At 40.0% G+C, this 24,349-nt stretch overlaps 1 protein-coding gene across 3 annotated transcripts in view; it reads left to right on the plus strand.

Moving 5' to 3' along the window:
• The first annotated feature begins 2,067 nt into the window (after positions 1-2,067).
• The window catches only part of LOC311437489 (transmembrane protein 263-like), a 194,496-nt gene continuing 172,214 nt past the window's right edge, over positions 2,068-24,349 (plus strand). Inside the window, exons 1-2 of one of the 3 annotated variants that reach the window (XM_084520820.1) lie at positions 2,068-2,224; positions 16,080-16,170. In XM_084520820.1, the coding sequence (XP_084376946.1) occupies positions 2,219-2,224; positions 16,080-16,170 (97 nt within the window). In that variant the 5' untranslated portion in view covers positions 2,068-2,218. Of the gene's footprint in view, positions 2,225-2,585; positions 2,740-12,243; positions 12,324-16,079; positions 16,171-24,349 lie in introns of those variants that run through there. The other 2 variants (XM_084520821.1, XM_084520822.1) reach the window with 2 other exon arrangements.

Raw genomic sequence — 24,349 nt, forward strand, 5'->3', positions numbered from 1 at the left:
AATGTTGGAATCCTCACAGAGGAGTAACTCCAAGAGCATGTTGAGCATTTGGCATTCCACATTCTTCTGTTTGAGTGTCAGAGGCTCTTCTCAGGAGAGGGCATGTAGGAGAGGCTCATGGACCTCTGAACACTCCTTTTTACTGTTATGAGTTGTAGCTTCCACTGACACAGCTGAATCACCAGATAGCCCAGGCATTTCTTGTTATGCCATTAGGATTTATTGAAGTTCTAAAATGAACAGGGGTAGGTATTTAAAAGGAAAAAGTTCCCGAGTTAGGGTATTACCAGCTCAGGATGTGAGAGACTAAGTGATGCTCCCTGCTCAGCCACAAAGGTTTTCTGTGGCATCAGATACCTCATTCAGATTTTGATGAATGGTGTTATTCAGGCAACTGATAGCTATGTAACTTCTACATAGTTCTAGCTGTAGCTATGTAACTTCTCTTGGTTTAGTCACCTTTACACCTTCAGAAATCAACTTCCTTTTCAAAGAATTTTATGAATTATTTGTTGGAGTCCAGCTACCTGATGCAGCAAGTACCTCCCTGCCATCTGGGGGTGTTGTAAGTGTCAAGTTAGGAAGGAGTTTAATGTTGCTGTGCTAGATACACAGGCATACAAAAATAGACAAATTCAGGGTAGGTATTTCAATACACTAATCTTTCACCATGATGAAGCATGAGCAAAAGTTACTGCTTATGCTTTTGCAAAGTTGTGGCTAAATTGTTTGCTGGGTGTTCTTGGGATGCTTGATAAGTCTAGTAGCCAATTCATTTTATCACAGGAAGAGAGGATTTTTTTGATGTGGAACAAGAGGTTTGGGGGAGTTGTGCTAATCAGCAGTTACATTGTCTGGAAATAATTTCCTTTCTACTAGAACATGTTAGCACAAAACAACTATAGGGCCATAACATGACTACTTGTTACAATGAATTAATACTGTTTATTCATTTCCTGTCTTATATCACACTACTTGCCTTTATCTTATGCTGCATTTTCCATCTTAACAGCCAGCAATGTGAAAGCTATTCAGATTTCACCCAGGGCAAATACATGGCAGAGGAAACTGTCTGAAAATATTATGGAAGTAAATGGGTAACAAGTCAGTAATTCTCCTTCATGATACCAGTCACATGCACTGGGGTGGCTAGGATGTAAAGGTGAAATAGAACCTTGCAGTCATTTTTAAAAAAATTGATTATCTCTGTATTAATGCTTCTGTCCACCTGAATACTTTATAATGATCAGTATTTATTTAAATATGTTAAGGTAGAACCAAGGGAAAGCATTATCATTACAGGGCTGAGATTTGGTATCTCAGTTGTTGACCAGATGCTTACTTCCTAGCCAGTGCCTGGTCACCAGCACAGGCAAAAAGTGCTGCAATCTCATCTCCTAATGTTAGCGTGTGTGACAGGGAGATACTGTCATGTTATGCTGTATCTGAAAAGTGTGCCTTCTAGTCTACCCAGGGAAAATTATGCCCAAGAATCACTGTCTCTCTCACACACACACCTACACTCAGAATGGTAACTTTTAGAAACTGTATTGTATTTTCTTGGAGGAAAAAAAAAAAAGGTTCAGGAATGTATTGTGACCAAATCTGAAGGTCAAAATATTTTGCCCTAGTTTCAACAGCTTCTCTACGTAACATTAACTCAATATTCACCACTGGAATAATGCTGAATTAGAGAAAGTGAAACTCATCATAATTTGCTTAATGTTATTTTATCCTCTGCTTCCAGGAATCATTACTTTAAATGATTGCTCTTTTTTGTTGTTTGACTGTCATTTGTTGCATCAAGCCATTTGCTAGCAGTAGCACCCTTCTATCCACACGTATGATTGTTCCTGATGATTGCCTTAAAGCGGTACACAAGAAAGAAAACTCGACGTGCCAGTGCTGCTCTTTTATTGTCACCACCAACCACCACGGCTTCACTGTCACAACGCAAACGATGCTCAACGTCAATGGCGGGGTGCCTGAGGGGAGGCATCCCGACCCCCCCTCCCCAAAAAATGGCGGCCCCTGACCCCCGCGCTTCCTCTTCCGGCCGGGGTTGCCATGGCGCTGCCCCCCCTCGGCCCTCCCTCGGTGTGTGTTTACATCGGGCGGGAGGAGCCGGAGCAGCAGCGCCGGGGGAGACGGGGAAGGAGCCGGCGACGACGGCCGCCCGCCCTCCATCCCTAGCGGGCGGTGCGCGGGGAGACGCGGCATGAAGGTGAGGCGAGGGGCGGGGGGCCCGTAAGCGGGGCTCGGTGTCCGCCGACCCCCGCCAGGCCAGCGTGGTCCAAGGTGCTCCTCGTTCGCTGTCCTGACCGAGTACCACTTCCAGAAGCTTCTGACTTCGCGGGGGATGCGGTGCCGCTTCTTCCGAGCATCCCTCGATAAGGGTTCCGTTAAAAAAAATAATAAAAAAAAAAAAATAGAGTGAATTATTTACTGCTGGGATGAGAGCCGGTTTGGAAGTGAGGTGGCCCGCTGCTGCTCCCCTCCGCTTTCGGGGTTTGTGTATCTGCAGGGAAATCGTCCCGCTTTCCCCCGGTTTCTGAGCTCACGCAAATACAATCTTCCAGGCAGTTTGACACCCGCAGCAGCTGTGGGGCTCTGTGCCCTCCGTGTGCCTCCAGAAATAACGCAGCCTCACGCCTCCACCTGCGTTTCTGCTCTCTCAGGCCCTGGGAGCGTGGAGGGAACCAGCAGCCCTCTGGTTACTCTGCTGCAGAAAGCCCCTAGGTTAGGATGGGCTGAGCAGGGTGGGAGTCAGTCGTTTTGAACTTTGGTGCCGTGGTGGAGGTGGATGCTGAGACTGGGTTGTTAAAGTTGTAATGCATTAACTCTCAATTGAAAGGTTTGCATCCTTAGGAGCCAAACATGGGATTACATTGCAAAAACAATTTAAGAGTATTGCTGTGGTATTCTCTTCTTCTTTCTATCATATTGCATCTGTATTGTTTGCAAGTGTATGACTCTATGTTCCCTTTCATTAATCAGTCTAAAATGCGAGGCATACCGGGTGCTCTTTGTCTTCTGAATTTGTCTAACCGAAAATTTTATCAATCAACAACGTTACAAGTTCTTTGAGGCAGAAACCGTACATACCTGTGGTCTGCACTTGTCACGATAGAGAATTTTGGCTCAGGCCTTTCGGCAAACCTGGGTAAAGTAAGTGGGAATTAGAAGTTCCTCACTTCATGAAGACTTTGGCTTCTGGGCAACGCAAGTGTTGGTAACTTCGGTTAAGTATCTGTATGCTGTCTGTGCAGTTAACAGGTGAAAGAAAAGGGACATTTTCCAAGCATATGAAAGAAATATATGTGTAAAGTAAGTTTCTTACTACGCAATGGTGTGTGTGTGTGTTTTTTTTTTTGTTTGTTTGTTTTTGTTTTTTGGCTTTGTTTCAAAGCTTGGTAGTAAAGGATTCTGTATTTTTTTCTTCTCTGAATGCTTGTTAGTTCACATAGTGTGTGATAACAAAAATATGTATGGTATTGGAACAAAATATAACAAGCCTTGGGTGAGTTGTTGACTTATCTTGCAAAACAAAAACCTCAGAGTGCTGGCTAAATAGTACATCCAGCTTGAGGCCAAAAAAAAAGAAGAGATTTCTTTCAGCTTCTGTTTTATGGCATGCAGAGTAAACCACTGATTATTCTTGCTAAGCCCATTACTTCTGCTGAATTCCTCTTTTGCCCCACCAGAGTGGGAAAGCTCATGACATTTTTAGATGGGCTTGCTCAAAATATGGCAGTATATGAGTAGAGTTGTGCTCTGGTTGTGAGGAATGTGTGTGTATTTAGGGGGAAGAGTCTTTTTTCTTGTTTTTAACCATTTATCATCTATTTGTACCATGGTCAGCTTTTCCGCATAAAAACTCCACGGTTTTCTAACGTATTTTAGCATGCATTTCTTTCCATATATATCCCCTCATGCTGTAGTAGTTGCCTCAGTTTCCTCAACGTAAGATCATTTCAGATTCATGATTTAAAGTCTGAAGCTGAGGGGGCGTGGGGGGAAAATAATTATGTTATTAATTAACACGTGGAATGCATCAATGTTTTTTTTTTTTCCTTTTAAAAGGGGGAGAAAAGGAGGATGGGGGGGGTGGCGGGTGACGGGGGCAGCGTGAGGTGTGGGAGTTGGATCTGAATCCCTTTTATGGACCTGCTCAAAAATAGCTTAGTGGGACTTTAAAACAAATCAATGCAAAGTTTAAATTGTTGATCAATGCAGGGAAAGTAAACATCAGAACCAAGCTTTTTGAAAAGTCATCTTGCTTATTTCTTCCCTAATTGCTGTTATGCCTTGGGAAATATATTTGAATTTGTGTGTTATTTTGTATCAGCATTTCTTCTGAGTCTTTCTCATTGTTGCTGGTTAGCAAGTTGCTGAGAATGCAGGGCTGTCAAACTAAAGCTAATGCTAGTTTGTGTAACTGTTTTTCTAGTTAGGGGAAGGAAGAAGCAGATGAAGAGAAGTGGTAACATCAGGGGAGTTATGCTGTGCAAATAATCCTTTCAGGATCTGTTACTAATGTCTGATTGTTGCTGAGGAAACTGAAGCGTGATGTACTTTATTTTTAAGTCAAACAAATAAAATAAGTATCCTGTTAAAAAAAGGTACAGTGAAATAGAGCAGCATGCCAAAGTCATAGTTTAAAGCTTGAGGTGCTTCTGAAACTGGATTGGATTTGAGATCATATTTGAGATTATCTCCATGTTTACTTTGCTTCTGTTCCCTTCTCTTTCAGGCAGTGGCAGGTCTTTCATGTGGCATCTGTGGACCCTTTCAGGCTATACAAAATATAAAATGGGTTGAAGCCCCTGTTCCCTGTGCTGCAGGGCAGGAGTGAGAGGCAATCAGCTTGAAGGTGGACAATTCCTGTATGTTGGAATATATGAGATACGTGAGGAACATGCCAAGGGCTTTTACTGTCCTTCAAGGGCAGATGATCTTGATGGCAAGAAAATGCATCTCAGGCCTCATTAGAAACCTGGGTAGCGAGCCTGTCAGGTGAGGAGGGCTGTTCCATTCATAGGGATGTGGATAACTGGGGGAAGAGGGCCTAGTTCCCATCCATTAGACTGTCAACCACCTTTCCACAACATGTTTCCGGTATTGTTCTGTGGAGCTCAGCTCTGAATGTCTCTGGTCTTAGATGGAAATGCTTGCCTCCTGACTAACAGAACAACAGAACCTCTTTACACCTTATCTTGAACTAGTGAATGAATTAGGGCATTAGAATAGTTCCTGACAGCTGTCTGGTGCAGCAACTGCTGCAGTGATTGCTTCTAACACTGTTCCTGTCACTGCTCTAACTCTTTAAATGCATTCAGAGGAATAAAAGGCATTGAGGGTGTCAGGTGGTATTGAAGTTCTTATTTGGGAAAGCAAGCTCAAAGAGGTGACTTCATTTAAGTAGATGCTCCCCTCTTTTTTCGAATTTAAAAAGTTCTGCAAAGTAGGATGAAAGCTGGTGGTGCTTTGGCTTGTGAGTTACGTATTTTGGGATAAGAGGGTGTCATAGTTAGACATTTTCCTTTGAGAAACTCTTGCAGATATATTTAAGAGAATGAATGTGAAGTTACTGCCTATGGTTGTCCTGTTTTTCTGACTGCTTTTGATGCCTGAAGTAGGCAGATCTGATAAAGGGCAGGTATTTTGAAGATTAAGGCCAATCAAAAGTTATGGGAAGTCTAAGAAAATGTTTATCTTGCTTGTAATTACAGACAGATCCGTTTCTGAAGGGTGTCGTGGTCTGTCTTGTCAAAATCTGATGTGTGTGTAACATTTCTTATATGTCTCTGATTCTGGCTCATGACAATTGAAATGAAAACTACTTGGGAAAGGAACAGCTTATAAAAGGGAGAACAGACAAGAGGTATTGCTTTTTATGGAGTATATAGTTGTCTTTTTTTTTCCTGGCATGTACTCTTAAATTTTTTATAGAAAGCAGGAGGAAAGTGAACGTAAGTGATAGGAAGAGTAAAGGGGACCATGGACTGTACAAATACTATAAATAATTCTGACTTTAATATTTGCCTACAATTGGTCATGTCTGGTAAGTAACCTTACAAATTTTCTGGCTGTTTTCCTTTCCCAGTGTTTTAGCTGAATTTCAGAGAGATGGGAAGAGGTTACATGCTGTCAGAGTTCTGGGCAAGCTGCGTGCTTGTGTAGGTGAAGGCAGAGGTAGAGCTCTTAAACAGTTTCTTCAAAAGATGTGTTGTTGCTGGTTGAACTTACTGGAAGTCACTGAACGCTTGTGTTTTTTGTAGCAAACTTGATGATCTTAACGCTTGTGCAGAGCTGCCTAAGTTCTAGTACAACTCCTGTGCTTCCTTTCCTTGTAAAGATCGGTTTAGAGGGAGAGCCTGTGCGCTTTGCAGGTCTTCAAAAATTACAGGCACCCATTCCTGCTACCAGAATCATTTTTTCCTTTTAAGTCAACAGGTGCAATGTTGTTTGCAGTCATAATGATCAACTGTTGTCTCTGTCTGACAGCTGTTTTGTTGCTGGGTGAAGTAACTCTGGCTGGAATTTTGTGTGCAGCAAGTTGTGATTTTAATTACGCTTCTTGCTGTTAGTTTGGAAGAAAATGAGATTTCTATGACGCCTAAAATGAAAGGGACATTATTGCTGGCAGTGCTTCTGGCTGTCAAGTTGAAAGCATGCAGGTTAGGTGTAAAATTGGAGAGCTTGGTAGTACCAGGAGATGTAGTGTTTGTTCTGTAGGGTAAGTAAATAATTTAATTGAAATGCTACTCCTTTAAAGCACTACAACAACAAATGCAGAGTACAGCAAGCAACACTGTGAGCTAAAAGAGCTTACGAATGAGTTCTGATCTCAGACCCAAGGAACGAGATCCTTTACTATGTAACCGTCAACAGAAGCGTTGGGGCAGAGATGTGTGATAAGCATATTACAATCTCCTGTCTTGTTTGCTCAATGCTAATTCCACAATGTTTGGTGATTTGCAGAAAACACATTTTGAAATTCCTATTGAAAGAAAATTGCAGACAGAAGTAAGTTCTGGACTGAATAAAATAACTTACACAAACCTCAATTGCCAGCTTTTAAAGTGACTTTTGGTGCTTTTGGAACAACTCTTCAACTTCAAGGGGATTTGCAGCATTATTACTTTTTTGTCTACTTTTTAAAAAAAACGTAAATTTTGAACAAGGCAACTTCTGTTTCAAACTGTTCCAGTGAAGCCTCTTGTGACTTTATTGGGAGCGTTCAGATTTGTCAAGCTGGGTACATGCTTATGTACTTTGCATCTGAATTTTGTCACAGAAATTACCATGTTGTAGCTGTGAAAACCCTTGGAAAAATTAGTTGAATTTTTGTTCATTACAGCTAAACCAGTGGTTGTGCACTGATAAGGAAATACATGCAAGTAATGTAATTCAAGTCGGCCATAGGAAACCGCTGTTACAGAATACTGCTTAATGGGTCCCTCCATGAGCTTTTTTTGAATACTGCATGTGAAGTTGTGACTATACTGAGAACAGGAAAAATGCTTTTCTTTTTGTCTGTAGTGTGGTTACGAAAATATTAATGACCTCTTTGATATAGGCCTGTGTTAGTAAGCGGAGGAGTTCTCATTTGTATTTCAGACAAATTCCTCGTGCTGTCTGCAGCTTTCTAGAGTGATGCTTGCATGTCTCACTAGGAAAGTGGAAAATACTCTTTCTGCAGTGTGCACTATCCAGTTTCTTTAGTCTGAGTAAAATTGGCATTAATCATGATACCTACCTGCCAAGGATCAGGCAGGAGGAAAAATATTTATCCTGCTTTCACTAATTGTTATGTAGAAAGCACAATAAAACTGCAGGTCATGAAGTCTCGTTGTTACTTGCTTTTAGTTCATCAGCTCAACTGTCTGAGTGAGTTTTTCATTGACAGACAGTGAATGACTGACATGATGCAGGAAGACTTCCTCTAACCCAGTGAAACTTCCTAAATTAGTGAGTGGTCAGTTATCAGTAGGAGTTGATTGATATTTTTCATATATCATTATTGGTAATTAATTGATTTCAGATGGGTTCGTTGTGATGCAGGGTCATGCTTTGGTCCTGCATCATTCCACATCTGTATTCCCTGTTTCAGAGTCCATCAGGTGTTTCTGTAATGACTTTTGTGTGTGTATTTCCTGTCCCAAGCTTTAATGATTGTTAATGTTTGAATTACACAATGCAGTGACACTTTGCCTCCAAGTAACTTCCTTTTTCCAAACAAGCGCAATTCAGTGCAGCTGTTTTTTCCATAAGAACTGTGTTCTGGTCAAGTAATACCCTTCCTTGTGGAGGTGGTAGTTCAAATCAGAATAGACAGCAAATCATACAGCATCTTTCTGGGTGATTTTTCAGCTCTTGCACAGATGCACAGTATCCTTTTGATGATTATACTGTTCAGCCTGCTCTGAGGGAGGAGTGTTCCATGGGCTGGGCTAGCACAAGATCAGAAGAAAGGTGTTGTGTTTTTTTGTTTTGAAAAACACTTTCTGTGGTAACGCTAATTTAGTAAAATTCAGATGGAAAAGAACTATTGATCAAGACTAAACACAATTATTAATTCAAAGTCCAGAACTGTTTGAACTATGACTGAGTAGAATCATAGTATCTTTAAGGTTGGAAAAGACCTTCAAGATCATATTGACTCTGCTGTTTAAGCGATGCTATGTGCCCCACACATGTTGTGAAGGTAAAACGTATAAACAGTTTACTGGTGCCAAATGGACACTAGACTGTGGTGTCAGTAGCTCTGTTGAGAAGTTACTTATGCCAAGTAAACCCTAATTGGGATTACTCACAGTATGAAGTAGTTTTACTACCGGAGAAGGAGGATTTGATTCTTCTGCTGAGAACAATAGTACTCAGTGTTGCTAACCCCAAATCAAGACTAAAACCTCGTCTCGTTGCTTCTTTCTGCAGGCATGTTCAGTCCCATTGTCAAGACAAAATTAAACATTGTAAAATCATAGCCTCCCTGAGGGTTTTGCCCAAATGCAGAGAACAAGAAGTAATCTAAGCAACTTTTCTAGTACTTTCTTACAGCGCACTGTGAACAAAGTGCTATAATTTTACACTAGTGTCATCCTCAGCATTTCTATTTCTGTACTTTCCTTTAATGTTCTAGGGGATTTATAACTGCAACGCAAATTCCCCTTGGGCTGAAACCTGGCACAGAAGCTCTCATTATGAGCTAACCTTGTTTTGTAGAATTAAAAGCAAAGCATCCATCAAAAAGCTCTCTTAAACCAACAGGAAAGTGGAAAAAAAATCTGTTTATGGTTGCAGATCAATTTTTCTCTTCTCTACAGGAAAAATCCCTGGCCAACTTTGGAAACCTATAAGGTGTGGATGTGCAGTCAATAATGATGGCTGATGCACTGGAATGTTTCTGTTGCAGTTAGAAAAAATAAATGGAAGCCTTAATTCTGCAATATACTGAAAGTTCATTGCTGAAGTAAAACCTGCAGCTGTAACGAATACCTGCCTGCAAAAGGTGTAGTGATGAATTTCAAAGCTTGTTTCTACTGTTTGAAGTGATTATCAGCGCTAGTGTAGAGGGGGAGGTAGGTTAGTTACATGTTTCAGCTGAAATGAAGTACCTGTGGACAATCAGCTCCTTGGAAAAGAGAGGCATCGTGTTGAACTACCTATATGGTGTCTTTCTAGTTTTAGAAAAGGATTTTAAACAAAAAGCTAGTTTTGTTTCCTTATGAACTGAGGCTTTGTGTAATTCAGTAGAAGCAGAAAGGATGCTCTGAAGTTGCTTTCAAATATGGAAGATGGCATAATTTATTTTGATTAAACGTGAAATATCAAAGATAAGTTCTGGGGAGCTTCATTACAGTGGTTGGATGAAGGAGAGACCCTGAATTAACACTGTCATTAATAACGTCATTGTAGAAAAGCCTAATGAAGCTCAGCTGTTATGTTGCTGGATCTGACAAGTCTTTTGTCATCTGCACACGTTCAGCCTAATCATAACATGTACCATCTCCTATTTATAAGAAACAAACCTGGGATGAGAGGAGCTGTTTTGTTTATGGTTTTAGAAATAGGGAAAGCATGCAATGTGGAGGAAACCAATTATTGTTAGTCCTGTGGGCATGCAGTAAGCATTCTTAACATAATGCAAAAATGGTCGATGCTTTCACTCAGGTACTTTAAAAGTATCATTTTAAATTCTCAAAGCACAAACTGTCCTGTGATTAGGGATTACTTTGCTTGTTTTTATCCCACAGATCCACTAAGTTTTTTTTAACTCTAAAGAGGTTCATTTATCCTTTGTTATCAGTTGAGATATATTGTGCTACATTAAAAAAAAAAAAAAAAAAAAAAAGAAAGCTGTTGGATGTGTACTGAGAGAGCTTGCAAGTGAAATCACATGTGGAGCAGTGAAGCCTGCACTGCCATTAATTTTCTTCTGGTAAATTGCTTTATTGGAATTGTGCCTACACAGAATACCAGATCTGCACATCAGTGTTGGGCACGAATGAGGACATGTGATTTAGGCTGGCAGTTGTAGATTGGCGAAGAACGAAGCAGGAGGTATGACCTTGTGGGCTGTTAAGGAAAGGCTTTGCTAGGAAGAAGTCTGTTCTGAATAGTGAGAGAAGTGATGTTTTAGGCTTAAGGGCAGAGTGGGAATAAATACGAAGATGAATGTAAGAAAGAAAAAAATGGTGTAAAGTGTTCAGCAACAAGAATGGAAATAAGAAGATCTAGGTCATGAAATAAATACATTGTTCACTTGAAAATGCACAGAGAAAGTAGCAGCTGGAGTTTGGCCAGCAGTCTTGAATAAGAGGTAGTCTAAGAACTGAAATACTAACCTGCTGGTGAAGCCATGGTTATGGGCTTTCAATTTCTCCAGCTTCTGTTCTGCCAGCTGAAAGTGATTCCCAATAGATTTCTGTATAATGGGGAAAAGTATTAGACTATTTGTGCATGTTGTGTGGTGTGAGGGGGGGGATGTTTTTGTTTTTGCCGTGTCTGTTTTTGTGTAGGATTTATTTAGAAAACCCTAGGATTTTTCTAGGAATTGAGTATGAATGGCAAGCATGGCCAGAATCATAAGATATGTGCCTCTCCTTGTTTGGGAACAGCAGTAAATTGTCTTCTTACTAGTCATAAACTGAAGGAAACTTGAAGATATTTACCCCAAACCTCATAAAATTTCAGTAATAAAATATAATCTATCCAGTGAAAAATGATTTTTTCCCCTTACCTTTGTTTGGCCTTAGTTTTTCTTGGTTACTCAGTAGCTTGATCCTGGCTCAGTGAACGGTCAGTTGACAGTCTCCAGTCTAAGATTACATGCCATAATTAGTGTAAACTAGAAAAATAGAATCCAAAAGGCCTAAAAGCATACTTGGGGAGGTTGCTGGGTTTTTCCTCATTGTTTGAAGATTGTCTGTAGGGACTTTTTGGAAAGCTAAGCAATTCCAATCACTGACTTACCCGTTTGGGCATTTGCATTGACCGTCCTGTGTCAGTGTTGACTTAAATGCAAAATAGACCAATAATGATCCTCTGGTGTTGGAGTTGCTCTTGAAGTACTTGTGGTGGTTGTTTTTTCTGAGTTCTTAATATACTACTGAGAATGAGATAGCATAGGCTGTGTGATTGTGCTGAAATCGTTTGTTAATACAAACATGATGATAAATGCATGTCTCAGATCCCGTGTCACCAACATAGCTCAGTACCTTGTGGAAAATATCCACCCTCACTGGGTAGGAACCTTCTTCCTTTCTGTCATCACATGGGCTTACTGCAGGACTTGTGAAATATAAAGTCTTTTATGCTACATTTTTCGGTATATTTACAGTGAAATCATGGTCAGATTTATGCTCAAGTATTGTATCCCAGGGAAAAGCGTGAGGTATAATCTGAAATGCTGGTGATTACACTCCAGTTTGTGGCACTTATTTAGTTCAATACTGGCAATCGTCTCGATCCATAAATACATAGCCTTCTCTGGAACACAGAATAAGACAGCAAAATGAGGTTCTTTTCAATTGCATGTTCCTAGGCTCTGTGCCATAACCTATTCCTGTAATAATACATGTTTAAATCTGTGTGTCTCCAATGGGTCTAGTGAGGAATTGAACCACATTCTCGATTTAAAAGGCTATACAAGCCCTGTATAATGAAAAGAATATCGTACAGTTAATAACCTACTGACATTTCTGAGCGGTTAATGCATCTTCCTGCTTCCTAGATGCTTCCAGAATAGAATAGTTCAGTTGGAAGGGACCTACAAAGATCAAGTCCAGCTGCCTGACTGCTTCAGGGCTAACTGAAAGGTAAAGCGTATTTTTAAGGGCATCATTCAGCTAGGGGGGAACTTCAAAGTAAAAGCAACATCTGAATGTATTGTGCTGTGGGTGGAGCTCAAGAGGGTTATTAGAGAATTGCTGGACACTAGCATGGCTACTTAGCTGCAGCCCATTAACTTACATGGTTGTATGCTTCCCTTTGAGATCTGTCAAATTTTCTTAAGAATGAAAAACCAGACCTCATTGATGCCCCATTCTTGAAATAAAAACAAAAAGATCAACAATTTTACCTATCACTCAGTCACAGATCTTCTTACAAGACAATTTCCTAGAATTTTTGGTTGCCATAGATTACCACGCTGCCAGAACTGTGGGTTCTTGTATTAGTGATTATATTGCCAAACTTGCAGCAGACCTGGTGAACTGAATTCGGCAGATATAACTAAAAAAAAAAGCAATGGACATGCTAATCTAATATACAAAGCCATTGTAAAGAGCTTCTATAATCTTTTTAATAACATCTGTCAACATTTGAACCTTAAGTATTACCTCTAGATATGGATTCTACTAAAACCTAGCATCTCATCTACTGTTGACTGTTTTACATTTTAATTACTTAGTGAAATTCAGTACTAAGACTGAACTTATTCTGTGGTCTCAGTGATTAAACTGATATACTGATGTCTGATAAACACAAGTGTTTGAGACTGCTTCTCCTAGAAGCTGCCTATATAGAGAGATTAGTGGCAAGATATTTATGTGATTAAAATATCAATGAGATATGAATTTTGCTTATTCTTTAAAAAAAATATTTCCAACTTCATTTGGGAAGTAAGATTTAAGGTTTCTTGCAGGCAGTGTTTTATTTTTTAAAATATTAAATCCTGAAATAAATGCAAATTATTTCTTTGTTGGAACAATTCTCAAAAAAAATACAAAACTACTTAATACTGTTCAAAATATTGTGTTGTGATGAATTCTTTTCGGTAGTGAAAACATTCTTTGCAAAAATTCTGTCTTCTGTTAGCTATTAAGAATGTTCTATAAAAGTAGTAATCTTGGGCAGCATATTTTTCTTCTGTGGGATTCAAGTAGCAAGTGCTAAAATTTTGAATTGGAAGGAAGTGCTAGCAAGCAGTATCTCAGCTATGGACTTTGTGGTGGTCTGTAGTGTTCTGATTTTTTTTTGCAGATGGATTTGTTAATACTAGTTTAGTATTAGGGCTAGTTTAGGGCTACAGCTGACCCTCAGCTAAGATAAAAATTTATTTCAGGATAAGAGTTGTCAATGATGACGGTTGTACTGGAGAGACATATGGCTAGTGAACACTGACTACTTCATGTATTTCAAAAAAAAAAAAAAAAAAAAAAGAGATAATGCCATGGCTCTCTACTGATAGCATTTTGCATCCTGGCATTTATGTAAACGACAGCAGATATAAACCAAGGGAGCTTCACTATCATAAATTGTTGTAAGGATAAACCACTAAGAGGGTTTGTCTAATGGTAGCAAAGTGAGATTATTGACTCCTCAGAAGAAGGTAATTCATCCACAGTGAATGTCTGCTGCTTTTTTTAAATCACTGGAAGTCGTATAATTAGTACAGACTTTGCCTTGCATGGAGGGTTCTTTAAATTTGTGTTTTGTTTTTTTTTTGTTTGTTTTAAACAAAATTATTGTTAAATAATTTTGGTCTTTGTGAGACTATTTCTAGTATAGGACTTCTTACAATTCTGATCCAGAATGTTTTCAATGCAAATACTGCTGCCTTGTTTACATCTTTCATGTGAAAATGAATGTTTTGGTGTACTAACATATCCTTGTATTCTCTCACGCTCAGTACCATTTAGGTAACAAAGAAAAGTATCGAGATATATTTATTGCCTGTGGTTGATGTAGAAACTTGCTCAAGTACATATTCTATATTCAATTTGTTCCTGTCCAGATTTTTTTTTTTTTTACACTTTCTTAAAATGTAGATCACGTTCATCAGGTGAAGTGATGAGATGGCTAGACCTTGAAATTTGAAACTGATTCCTGGGTTTTGATTTTTTGATTAGACCATCTCAGTTAAGTTACTGCTTTCTCATCTGTGCTCTGTGGTAAATATCTCTTTTTCTTTTCTGTGAGAGCTGCTGTGAGGAATGAAAATGTTTGAACTCGTACCTTGTATTAGTATGTAGTGGGCTCTGATCAAAGCTGGTATTGGTATCAGTTGTTCTTAAATGTGGAGAAATACTGATTCAGTGTTTATGCCTTAGGTAAAGCTTCCACTATCATGAATGGCAAAAATCAAGGTTGCAGCAATGGTGCTGACACAATAGACTTGTGTTCTTGTAGACTTGTACCTGTTTTGTTTCCCTTCAGCTCAGTTTGGTGATGTGTATTTTCATGCCCATTTTTCTGAACAAAAGGAAAGGGAAATGGATGAAGGTGTAATGTAGTTGTTTAAAGGAAGAAATTAAAAAAAGTCTTTATTACATGCAAAGTTTGGAAACAGAAAGTATTCAATACTTAATGTTGAGTGAAACTTTATAGTCACAGGGTTTGAAAAATATAGAAATAGTGTAGACTGAATACTATGATCCCTTTTTTTCCCCCAGAGTTTGGATAGCAAAATCTTGCAAGCTGTTGATGTACCAATGATTAAGCTGGCTTCTGTAACCTTCCAGCTGCATATGTTAGTGTGCATTTTCAGATGGCTTGGACTACAAACTTATTCATGTATTCAATGCCCAAAAGCACTGTTTGAGTGCTATGTTTCAGATTTTACTTTTGACTGTACTAGCATTTGAAAAGAAAACAGCTGATTCTTTTTTTAAAAAAAAGATTGATAGATATCACTACTGTTTCTTCTGCCATTACTTAAAAAAAAAAAAAAAAAAAAAAAAAAAAAAAAGAGTGGGAGGGGGACACACCTTTTCTGTTTTTCTTTGATCCTGTGAAACTGCAAAAGCAACTATACCTCCAAGCTGCACAAGTCCTTACAATTTTGTGTGTGAAAAGTTAGTTCAGCAGCCTTAAATACAAATGAGTGCTCTCTAAGTCAACAAATCCGATAGGTCACATATGTACACAAGCAACATTGCAGGCTTTTTGCAAGATCCTGGAGGCTGGTGAGTGAAATTGCAAAACTTTGGAGGGCAGTCTGGTAGTTTTCCAGTTGAGGTTTGTTCAGTGTGTTATATATGCAAGTACAAATGGAACTGATGGGAGAAAGCTACGTGATTAGCAGATCTGTTTGGTTTAGGAGACCGTAGACAAGTTTGTTTTGTCTTCCTCTGAAAAATGAGGTGTAATACCACTTATGTAACCCGTATCTTACCTTCTCCTGCATTCAACGGGGCATCAGCTTTTCATAATCTAGTGTTGGTAGGACACAGATGAATCCTCTTAAATCGAAGATCATATTTTTTTCCTTGAAACTTCCAAAGGATGCAAATCTGCTGCTACCCTTTGTAAATGGGGATTTGAAATGGTAATTCTGTTATGTATATTAAACATAATTTAGAAATTGTTTCACCACTCGGTTCCTGGTTTAGTCCACTCAGACCCTCATACTTCTTCTTGCTAGCTTTACTAACTTGAGGAGTCTTTTTTTTTTTTTTTTTCCTTCTATAAGTAATTAGACTGCAAACATATCTACCAGCAGCTTTCTTCATCAGCTGAAGTGAGCTCCTTGTGTGCTTAATGTCTGGCATATTATCTAATCCTGTAATTATTTTTGTGGTTCCTTTCTGAACTTTCTCCAATTTACCTCCTCTTGTTGTTCTGTTCTACAGGGACCTAGCTTAGAAACACAGATGGTGGAAGATGAAACTGAGACAACAAGTGAAGAACTGCCCCCTCATCTGCGGGAAGAGCCTCCTGAAGGTACAGTGATGGCAGTCAGTGTAAACTCATTGCATTAAACTGGGGAAAGTGTTCAGGCCAAGGAAATCGTCTTTCTTGCTTGATTTGACTTTGAGCCTTTGCTTTTTTTTTTTTTTTTTTTTTTTTTTTTTTTTTTTTTTTCTTGAGAGGCATAAGGCTTTGGCTTTCCTGAGAGCAGAGCCAGCCTCCCAACTGGAGGCTGGAGGTCTAGCCAGCCTCCAATCCTACTTTTGCATTCAAAGAAGGTTACACCTGCTATACTGCAGACATCGTTCTGCATTCTCTTTTAACAATATGGTTTCTGATTAAAATTGTCCTGCCTGATCATCCTGCCTGTAAGTTTAGGAATAAAAGGCCTCCTGTATTGTGGTATTTGTGATGTTTTGAGTGATCATTAGGGAAGACTTCCTAGTAGTCACCTATTCTTTCTCCTTACCTCACTGTGCAGCTTCTTGCTATTAATATTGTACCCAGCAGAGCCTTGTCAAAGGCATTTTAGTGATTTTGTTTCTTTCCACCATCTCTCTTGGAAGCCAGTTTAGCCATCTCACGAGGAGGCAATGAGAGGCTGTCAGTCAGTAGGAGGCTCAGAAATGCCAATTTTAATTAAAAAAAATCTTGTTTGCAGTGACATGTTCTGGATTTATAGAGAGAATGGATCTTTCCCACTGTGTAAGTGTTGCATACGTATATATGCAACAAAATAGGTGTCACTTTATTTTGAACTGAAGCTGCTAACATTGTAGCAATCGGTGTTTAGAGCTTTGTTTCCAGTTCAGTGACTTTTAAAACACAATCACTCATAATCATTCTGGACAGCTTAAACAACCCAGAGTGTGCTTAGGTTCTTATTAGCAACTCACTGTTAAAATATGACATGTCAATGGGAAACATAAATGTGTTTTGTATTTTCCCTTTAAGAGAAGAATCTGTTCTTGATATAGTATTTATACTGACAGCTATTCTTAAAGAGCATATAAGCCAAATAGATAGTTCTAGGTATTTTCTGCTCCATCCCTTCTTGTTGAGTGTTCTGTTACAGTTTTGCCATTAAGTTCTAATTTCTTGCTCTGCCATTTCATATACCCTTTGGCAATTGCGATACAGAGAGGTAAGTGAAAGGCAGGTCTCTCTTTGCAACTTTATAAAGCCAGAAGGAAATGCATGCAGAAGACGTTGTCATTAATATATATATGTGTGTGTGTGATATACTTACATGTAATTTATTACTATACATATATATCTGTGTATACAGAAGATATTTTCTTTCTTTCTAGGCAATGTCAGGTAAGCATGTAGTAAAAATGAATTTTTGAAGTAAGAATTCTGGTCAGTAGTCTGAGTTGGTTATTAAATGAGCCTAGAGACCAAATTTTGAAGTGTAAAACACAGGAGATCATCTTGTCTCATCAGTTTATCAGGAGTACACTTAGATTTTTGAACTATGCCTTTGAATTGTGTAATCTGAAGGTTTTTTTGAATGTGACTACGTGTTTTTGCAATTGAAAATGCTTGCTTATGTCTGCAATCTCACTGGTTTGAATAATGATGAAAAATGTCAGCATTAATATTCCAATTGTGTGATTTGTTGGGCAGTCTGGGGAAAAAAGTATGTGTCCCAGATATGCCTGCTTCACTAGCATGAGGGGGGAAAACTGTAACAATTCAGCTGGTTTGGTTAGGCAGCAAGCAGTATGTTCTTTTAAAGTCTAAGCACAGCATCGACTGTTTTGAATGACAGTGATACCAAGACTAGCAAAATAGGAGGGATACTGAGAGCACAACTTGAATGAGAGACTTCTTGGGAGAGGAGGTAGGAGAATTGCTCCTGAAAGATAGCCATCGGGTTTATGCTGAAATTACAGCTAGCTGTAGTGGAGCTGAGTTACAGGAATGTTGCTTTGAAGCTGCTGTCTACCAGCATCACCAAACAGAATTACTCTGAAGTTCATACGGTTGCTGGAGTGATTACAAATACCCCATGACAGAAATGGATCTCTGAAGTTCTTTTAATAAGAAATGCCATTAAGTGCTATCATCTTGTTCTTCTACTGCTTTCTGGTTTCTTCTGATAGCCTTTTCCTAGTTAAATCAAATGCTTTGCAATAAATTAGCCATGTTGTCATGCCTGCTTTGCTCTTGTTTCTTGGGATCTATGAATTGGAGCCTATGCTGGCTTGCCTTCTGGTAATGAGCGCATAAGGGATGGAAAGCTCTCTAGAGCCGGTGTCCTTCCAGCACACTTCATTATTTCACCATATTGCATCACGGTAACTCTGGTTTCCAGCTTGCGCAGCGTATTTACTCTTCTCCTGAAAGGAGGGGAATTGGAGGCACTGTGCTGTGTAAATATTGCAATAAAATAAAAGGTTGTTCTTCAGGGATTGTCATGTTTCAGAGCGGTATTGCAGTACGGCCTTCTACAAATGAAGGGGCAATTTAACAAGTTCCTCGTGTCCATAAGTCTTGTGGATAAGCCTATGTAAGTGTGCAGCACACTTTGCTTTCTGGTGCTGTGTGCCAGGCAGCCTGTCGGTATTTGAGACAAAGTTCTGTGGCGTAAAAAGTAAACCAACCAGGGAATCCCCCAAAAGGTGACTGAGTTAAAGTTAATAGTTCTGTGTGTGAAATCCACTTAGTTTATCTGCTGCCAGAATTAACTGCTTTAATGAAGTCAGAATACAGGAGGCAAAACCGCATCTGATGCAGGGTCAGATGAAGCGGTGTTGGATGCCACAAGGGCTGCCTCTCCCCTCAGGAAGGCGCCGCCGTGCCCTGCCCTGTGCTGAAGCGGGGCCGGGCCGGGCCTGGTGGCCCCGCGCCCCGTCAGGGCCCGAGCGCGGGCTCCGGGCCGCTCCCCGCGGCGGCCACCTGAGGGCGCTGCGCGCTCGGCGCTGCCGCGGCCGCCAGCGGCTCGGCCGGCCCCGGCTCTGCGAAGGGCCCTCTGGGGGGCTGTGGCTGTGTGAAACCACGCTTGGGGTGCCTCCTGGGTGCATCCGAATGAGCGAGAGAAAGTGTTTAAACCCATTAGCTTCTTCCCGTTAAGCTGCTTGTGGAAATCTACAAAGAGAGCTTTCCACACGTGCACCTCAGGAAGACTGTTTATCCCCTCGTGATACTTTTACCTCTTGTGTTTTACGATCCATCTATTCAGTTCGCATTTTTATGTTTTCCCCCTTTAATCCTGTTAACATTTCTTGTTTGTTTTCGTTGAAAGGCGAGCACAAGGCTGCGGTAGCAATTAGCTTCTGGAGCGCTGCTGAGGTCCGTGTGCTGAACGCCTCACAGAGCCGGTGCCATGCACAGCAGAGCTGCAGGGCCACCAAACAGGGCAGGGCAGCAGCCTCTGGAGAGGAGCGAGTCTGCTTTAAGTTGCACGAAGCACCTTTGCCTTTGTGCACTGGTCTGTCTTACTGATGTTTGAACACTGAGATACTTTCAAGTAGACTCGATGGCATCTTGAGTGTTTGCTGTTGAATGCCGGCCTGATTGTCATGAGAGAACTCGATTTTGTTACAGATACAGCACGGTGCGGCTGTACCTAAGATTATTTATCTGCTGTTTCAGAGTTCTGTTGCTGACCATTTAATACAGCGCACTGTTAACTGTGATGGTTCTTGGTTATAGACATACTGAGTCCAGGGAAGGACCACTGGATGGAGCCAGGCTCTTTTTGGTGTTGCCCAGTGCCAGGACAAGGGGCAGTGGGCATAAACTGGAGCTCAGGAGGTTCTGTCTGAACACTGGGGAGCACTCCTGTGCCGTGTGGGTGATGGAGCCCTGGCACAGGTTGCATGTGGAGTCTCCCTCCTTGAGATCTTCAAAATCTGCTGGGATGTGGTCCTGGGCAACCTGTTCCAGGTGGCCCTGTTTGCACAGGGAGCTGGACCAGGCGGCCTCTGCAGCTCCCTGCCAGCCTCAGCTGTTCTGCTTTTCTGTGATTTTTGTGGTTTTCCACCTTGTATCTGCTATTTCTTTGTATTTATGCTGTGTCTTTCTGAAGTCCTTGTGTACATCATCTGTTACACCAATTCTTAAGAGAAAAGTAGCTTTACTCTGTGAAACAGCAACTGTTATGCATTTCAGGAATGCATCCTCAGCGTATTCTGTGGTATGGCTATTCCTTTTGACCCTGTATTGCTCATTAGCATCCAGTATACTAAAGCTTAGTGCAAAGGGGTACCGTCAAGTTGAAAAGCGGTGTCACTGCTTAACAGCAGTACCCCCTCTTGGGAGATTAAAGACCAATTGTTCTTCCCGTGTCTTTATGTATTAAACATCAGAATTTTATCAGCCAACATACTATGATCAGTCTGTCAATGAGCATGAGTCTTGTGGCTGAGCTGGACGTGCTATCCCTTCTGCGGTCTTCAGACCTAGTGGAGATGGTTTTTCTTTGTTGCAGACAGATTGGGCCTTATGGAGTAAAACTTTATTAAAAGCAATGGGTCTTAGCAGCTCTGCAGTAGTATATAACAAATCTTGGGGAATTTACTTTCCAAATAACTCTGGTGTTCCTAATTCAAATTTTTACATTCTCTGTGGGTAGAGAGCACACATGGATAGTTACTGTAAATCAGATGATTTGCACCAATTTAGTACATAGTATCTTGTGTGAACCCTATAATCTGTCTCTGTGGAGGCATATAGCTTTTTTCTGCTGTTTTATGTCTTCTGCAGGATAGAAGTGTATTGCATGCTTCTGTGAGAAGCTTTAGGACTTCTTATCCACAGTTTGGGAATCTCTGATCCAAGGTATCTGTCTGGGAGCTTTGTGGATCACTCATTCAGGATTGCCTTTGGATGCAAGTATTTTACCCAGATGTTTTATCTGTGCAGATCTAACTCAAATAGAGTAGTGTTTCAATTCCAGTACCACTATGTGTTTGTAGTTTCTGAAACTAATTAGGTTTCTCTTCATGCTGGGGTGATGTTGGGTCACTCTCTTATGAGAACACATCAATTTTTTTTTTTGAAGCTATCAGTGAGCAGAAGAATATGCCTGTTTAGGCATCTCACATGAGATGTGAGACATTCAGTTTACATCCACGCTATAGGTGTCTAACTTTGTTGAAATGCTATAAGCAGATGATTTTTTTTCATGAATGGGTGGTGCTTTCCAACTAGTTTTAATTATTCTTGACAGAGAACAGTCTCCATCAGTGATGAAATGTTATTGTTGGGCCAACCTCATTAAGTGCCACGCCAAGATTTAAATGCTGCAAACGTGAGCTTTATCGTGTTCTGTATCTTCATTTTGCAAGTGTTTCCTATATTTGTCTCTAAACTGACTTTGTGCTAAATAAATACAAAGAAATCACCTTAGAAAATGGCACTGTCGTAGCGATTCCATTTCCAGTAAGTGTTAAGCTCTGTACTGAAAAATGTTGCTTTTTTTCTGGTATAAAGGAACTTCATTTAAGTTGCCTGTGGTACGCGTGTACATAGTGGATTACACTGCATGTGCATACACAGTCCACCAGACTAATATCTTCAAGAAATTCTCTGTAGCTGTGCTATTTGCTAAGCCCTCCTCTGCTTTCCCAGGTCAAATCAGTGTGCTTCAGTGTGCTATCTACTGAAGTCCAACAGTGAAATCCTTTTACAGAGGAGCTCTTTAAACGATCTGCTTTTTTTGTCTGATGGCCAGTTGGCAACATTTTCAGCCTGGATTCGCCTCTGCAGTTCTGTGGTCTTACAACTAAAGCAAAAGGCTGGGAACTGGAACAACTGTAATCTATTCCTAGTCTTACTATTGACTTACTCCGTGGCACTGGTCATGTAGTTTAGTCTTCTTTGAACTGTGGTATTTTGTTATGTATGGAACAGAAATGGCTGTTCTTATTTATAAACGAGGACGGTTAAAAACACACATTGTAACATTTTAGGCTTTTAGGTACTTGAAAAATAATACAGAAAACGTGATTGCAGTGTATAAATAATGTAAAACTTTGCTTGATATGTAACTTGTCGGGCTTTTTTGCATCCACAAAAAGGTGATTGGCCTTGTCAGATAACTTCATATAGAAAGACAGGTTTCTTAAAAAGCAGAGAAAGACATTAGCAGCGAGGCTGTCTGTTCTTTGTAGCTGGGACTTTATGTACCTGGCATGTCTTCTCATCTGTAAAAACATTTCCTGAGCTACTTCTGTAAATGGCCCGAGGCTGAAGAGCAACATTTCAATATCATCTGTCTCTTCTTAAGGCACAGATTCTTTGCAGCCATACTCTTCTGTTGGCCAAAACAGTTCTTGCCTTTGCAAAAATAAATGACCGGGAGTGTCAGCTCAGTCTTCTACTCAAAGTCTACCTTAATATTTCTAGTAGAGTTGTAAAGCACATTGGCATGAAACCAAATGCTAATCCTATGTTTCTGTTTAATTTATTGCTATCATTATTTTAGTGAAAGCTGAGGTTCTTCTTTGTTTAAATTCTCCAGTGGCTTCCTCATGCTTTATTTAATTTTGTTCTCTGGGGGAAATCAACAGTCTGAAATTGGAAAAAATGCTCAGGCAGTGTGTACCACTTTTTTCCTCTCTTTCACGCCCCAGTCCTGCTGTATTACTGCTGCTGTATACCTGCTACTGACAGTGTGCATCTTCCCTTCAGCAGCTATATTACTTGGTCTCCTAGAAACAGCATGAAAGCTATTTAAATTGTTTTTATTCCACTTCTCCCTCTGCCCTTTTCTTTCCTCTTCACTATCTTTGTATGATATAATGAGATGTTACTTTGACAGCTCAGCATCCCTTTTCTCTAGCCTACTCCATGCCCTGCAAATCATTCTGTCACTAAGTGTTGTATGTGTGCACAGCATATGCTGTTAATGGCAGCATAAATAGCCTCCAAGTGCCTGGCGGATTCCAGAAGAAAGATTCTTGTAGCTTAAGTGTGGGAAACCTCTTATCAGTGGATCTTGCTAATACAATAATGTTACGAAGTGAGTCAATAACCATCTGGTTTTCCCTGAGGGTGTTTGCGCATAGGATAGGGATAACAACAGTTTTACCATTTGCCTTGGCATCATCCAAATATAGACATTTCAGGGTGAAGGGCCAGTGGGAAGCCTCTGTCAGAAGATGCATTTTTATCAATTACTAGCAAATGTGTTTTATTCTAGTAATAGGGTTTTGAACTGCAGGAGTGTCAGAGCTCTGTTATGTGAGTGAAAGCAGTATACCTTACAACCCAGCTGAAGTGGCAGACATTTGTCACCATTTCTGTTATAATTAGAGACATATAAAGTTATGGATGCAGGAGAATGTTTTTACAATGTGTTTTTCATTTTGAAGACTAAGATGAGATACTCAGAAACGAGCCAATTGTTTTTAAATAAATCTTTTGGACTTGCAGCTCTCAGTCTTTCAGTTCTAAAGCTGAAAAAGTGATTCTTATTTGTTCCTAATGGAGTAAAAAAAAAAAAAAAAAAAAAAAAGATGCAAGTGAGTCTCTGTTTACTTATAGCTACAGTCTGAAATACTAAATAAGAATGAGCAATGCAGTAAATCCAGGTCAGAAGCTAAATTGAATCAGTATATCAGTGAGTTAGCAACGATGGTATCCTGAACTGCTAAACTATCAGAGGGTTATAAGCAGGCAATTAAATCATAAGGTTGGTATATGAGGCTGTTAATTCTGCCTCAAAACGGAGTGGAATGCTCACTTAACATTTCATAAGCATCTGCAGTCTCAACCTGGCTGCCTGTCTTGATTTCAGCTGTTTGTGAACAAGTTAAACCACTACTTTAACTGCTGGAATGATTGCACAGTTGCACCAGTCTGGCCTCTCCTGGGCCAATGGTTTTGTGATCCAAAACTAATCTTATTCTGAAGAGCAGAGTGTCTTTCAAGTTTATGAACTCAAACTGGAAACCCAAGGGCTTTTTGGTCAATTTTCTTGCCCTCTGGGATAATAGTCTTAAAATAAAACAAAAACTTCTTCAGCTACTTAAAAATTAGGTTGAACTCTAGTTTTTGTGCAGAATAGTGTTGCATTAGTAAGTGTGTGCGTGTGTGTGAATTCTCTATCTTGATTTTCAGGTAACAGCAAAGACAAATGCACAATGCACTTGCCTTATTAGTGTGGAGGATTCTCAAGCCATTGTAATTACGGCTTTGGCATATTACAGGAGGACCTGTCCTCTTTCTATCCAGCTGACATGTTGCCTAGTAAGAAAGA

This window comes from Aythya ferina (assembly GCF_964211825.1).
Source record: "Aythya ferina genome assembly, chromosome: 5".
NCBI classification, from domain to species: Eukaryota; Metazoa; Chordata; class Aves; order Anseriformes; family Anatidae; genus Aythya; species Aythya ferina.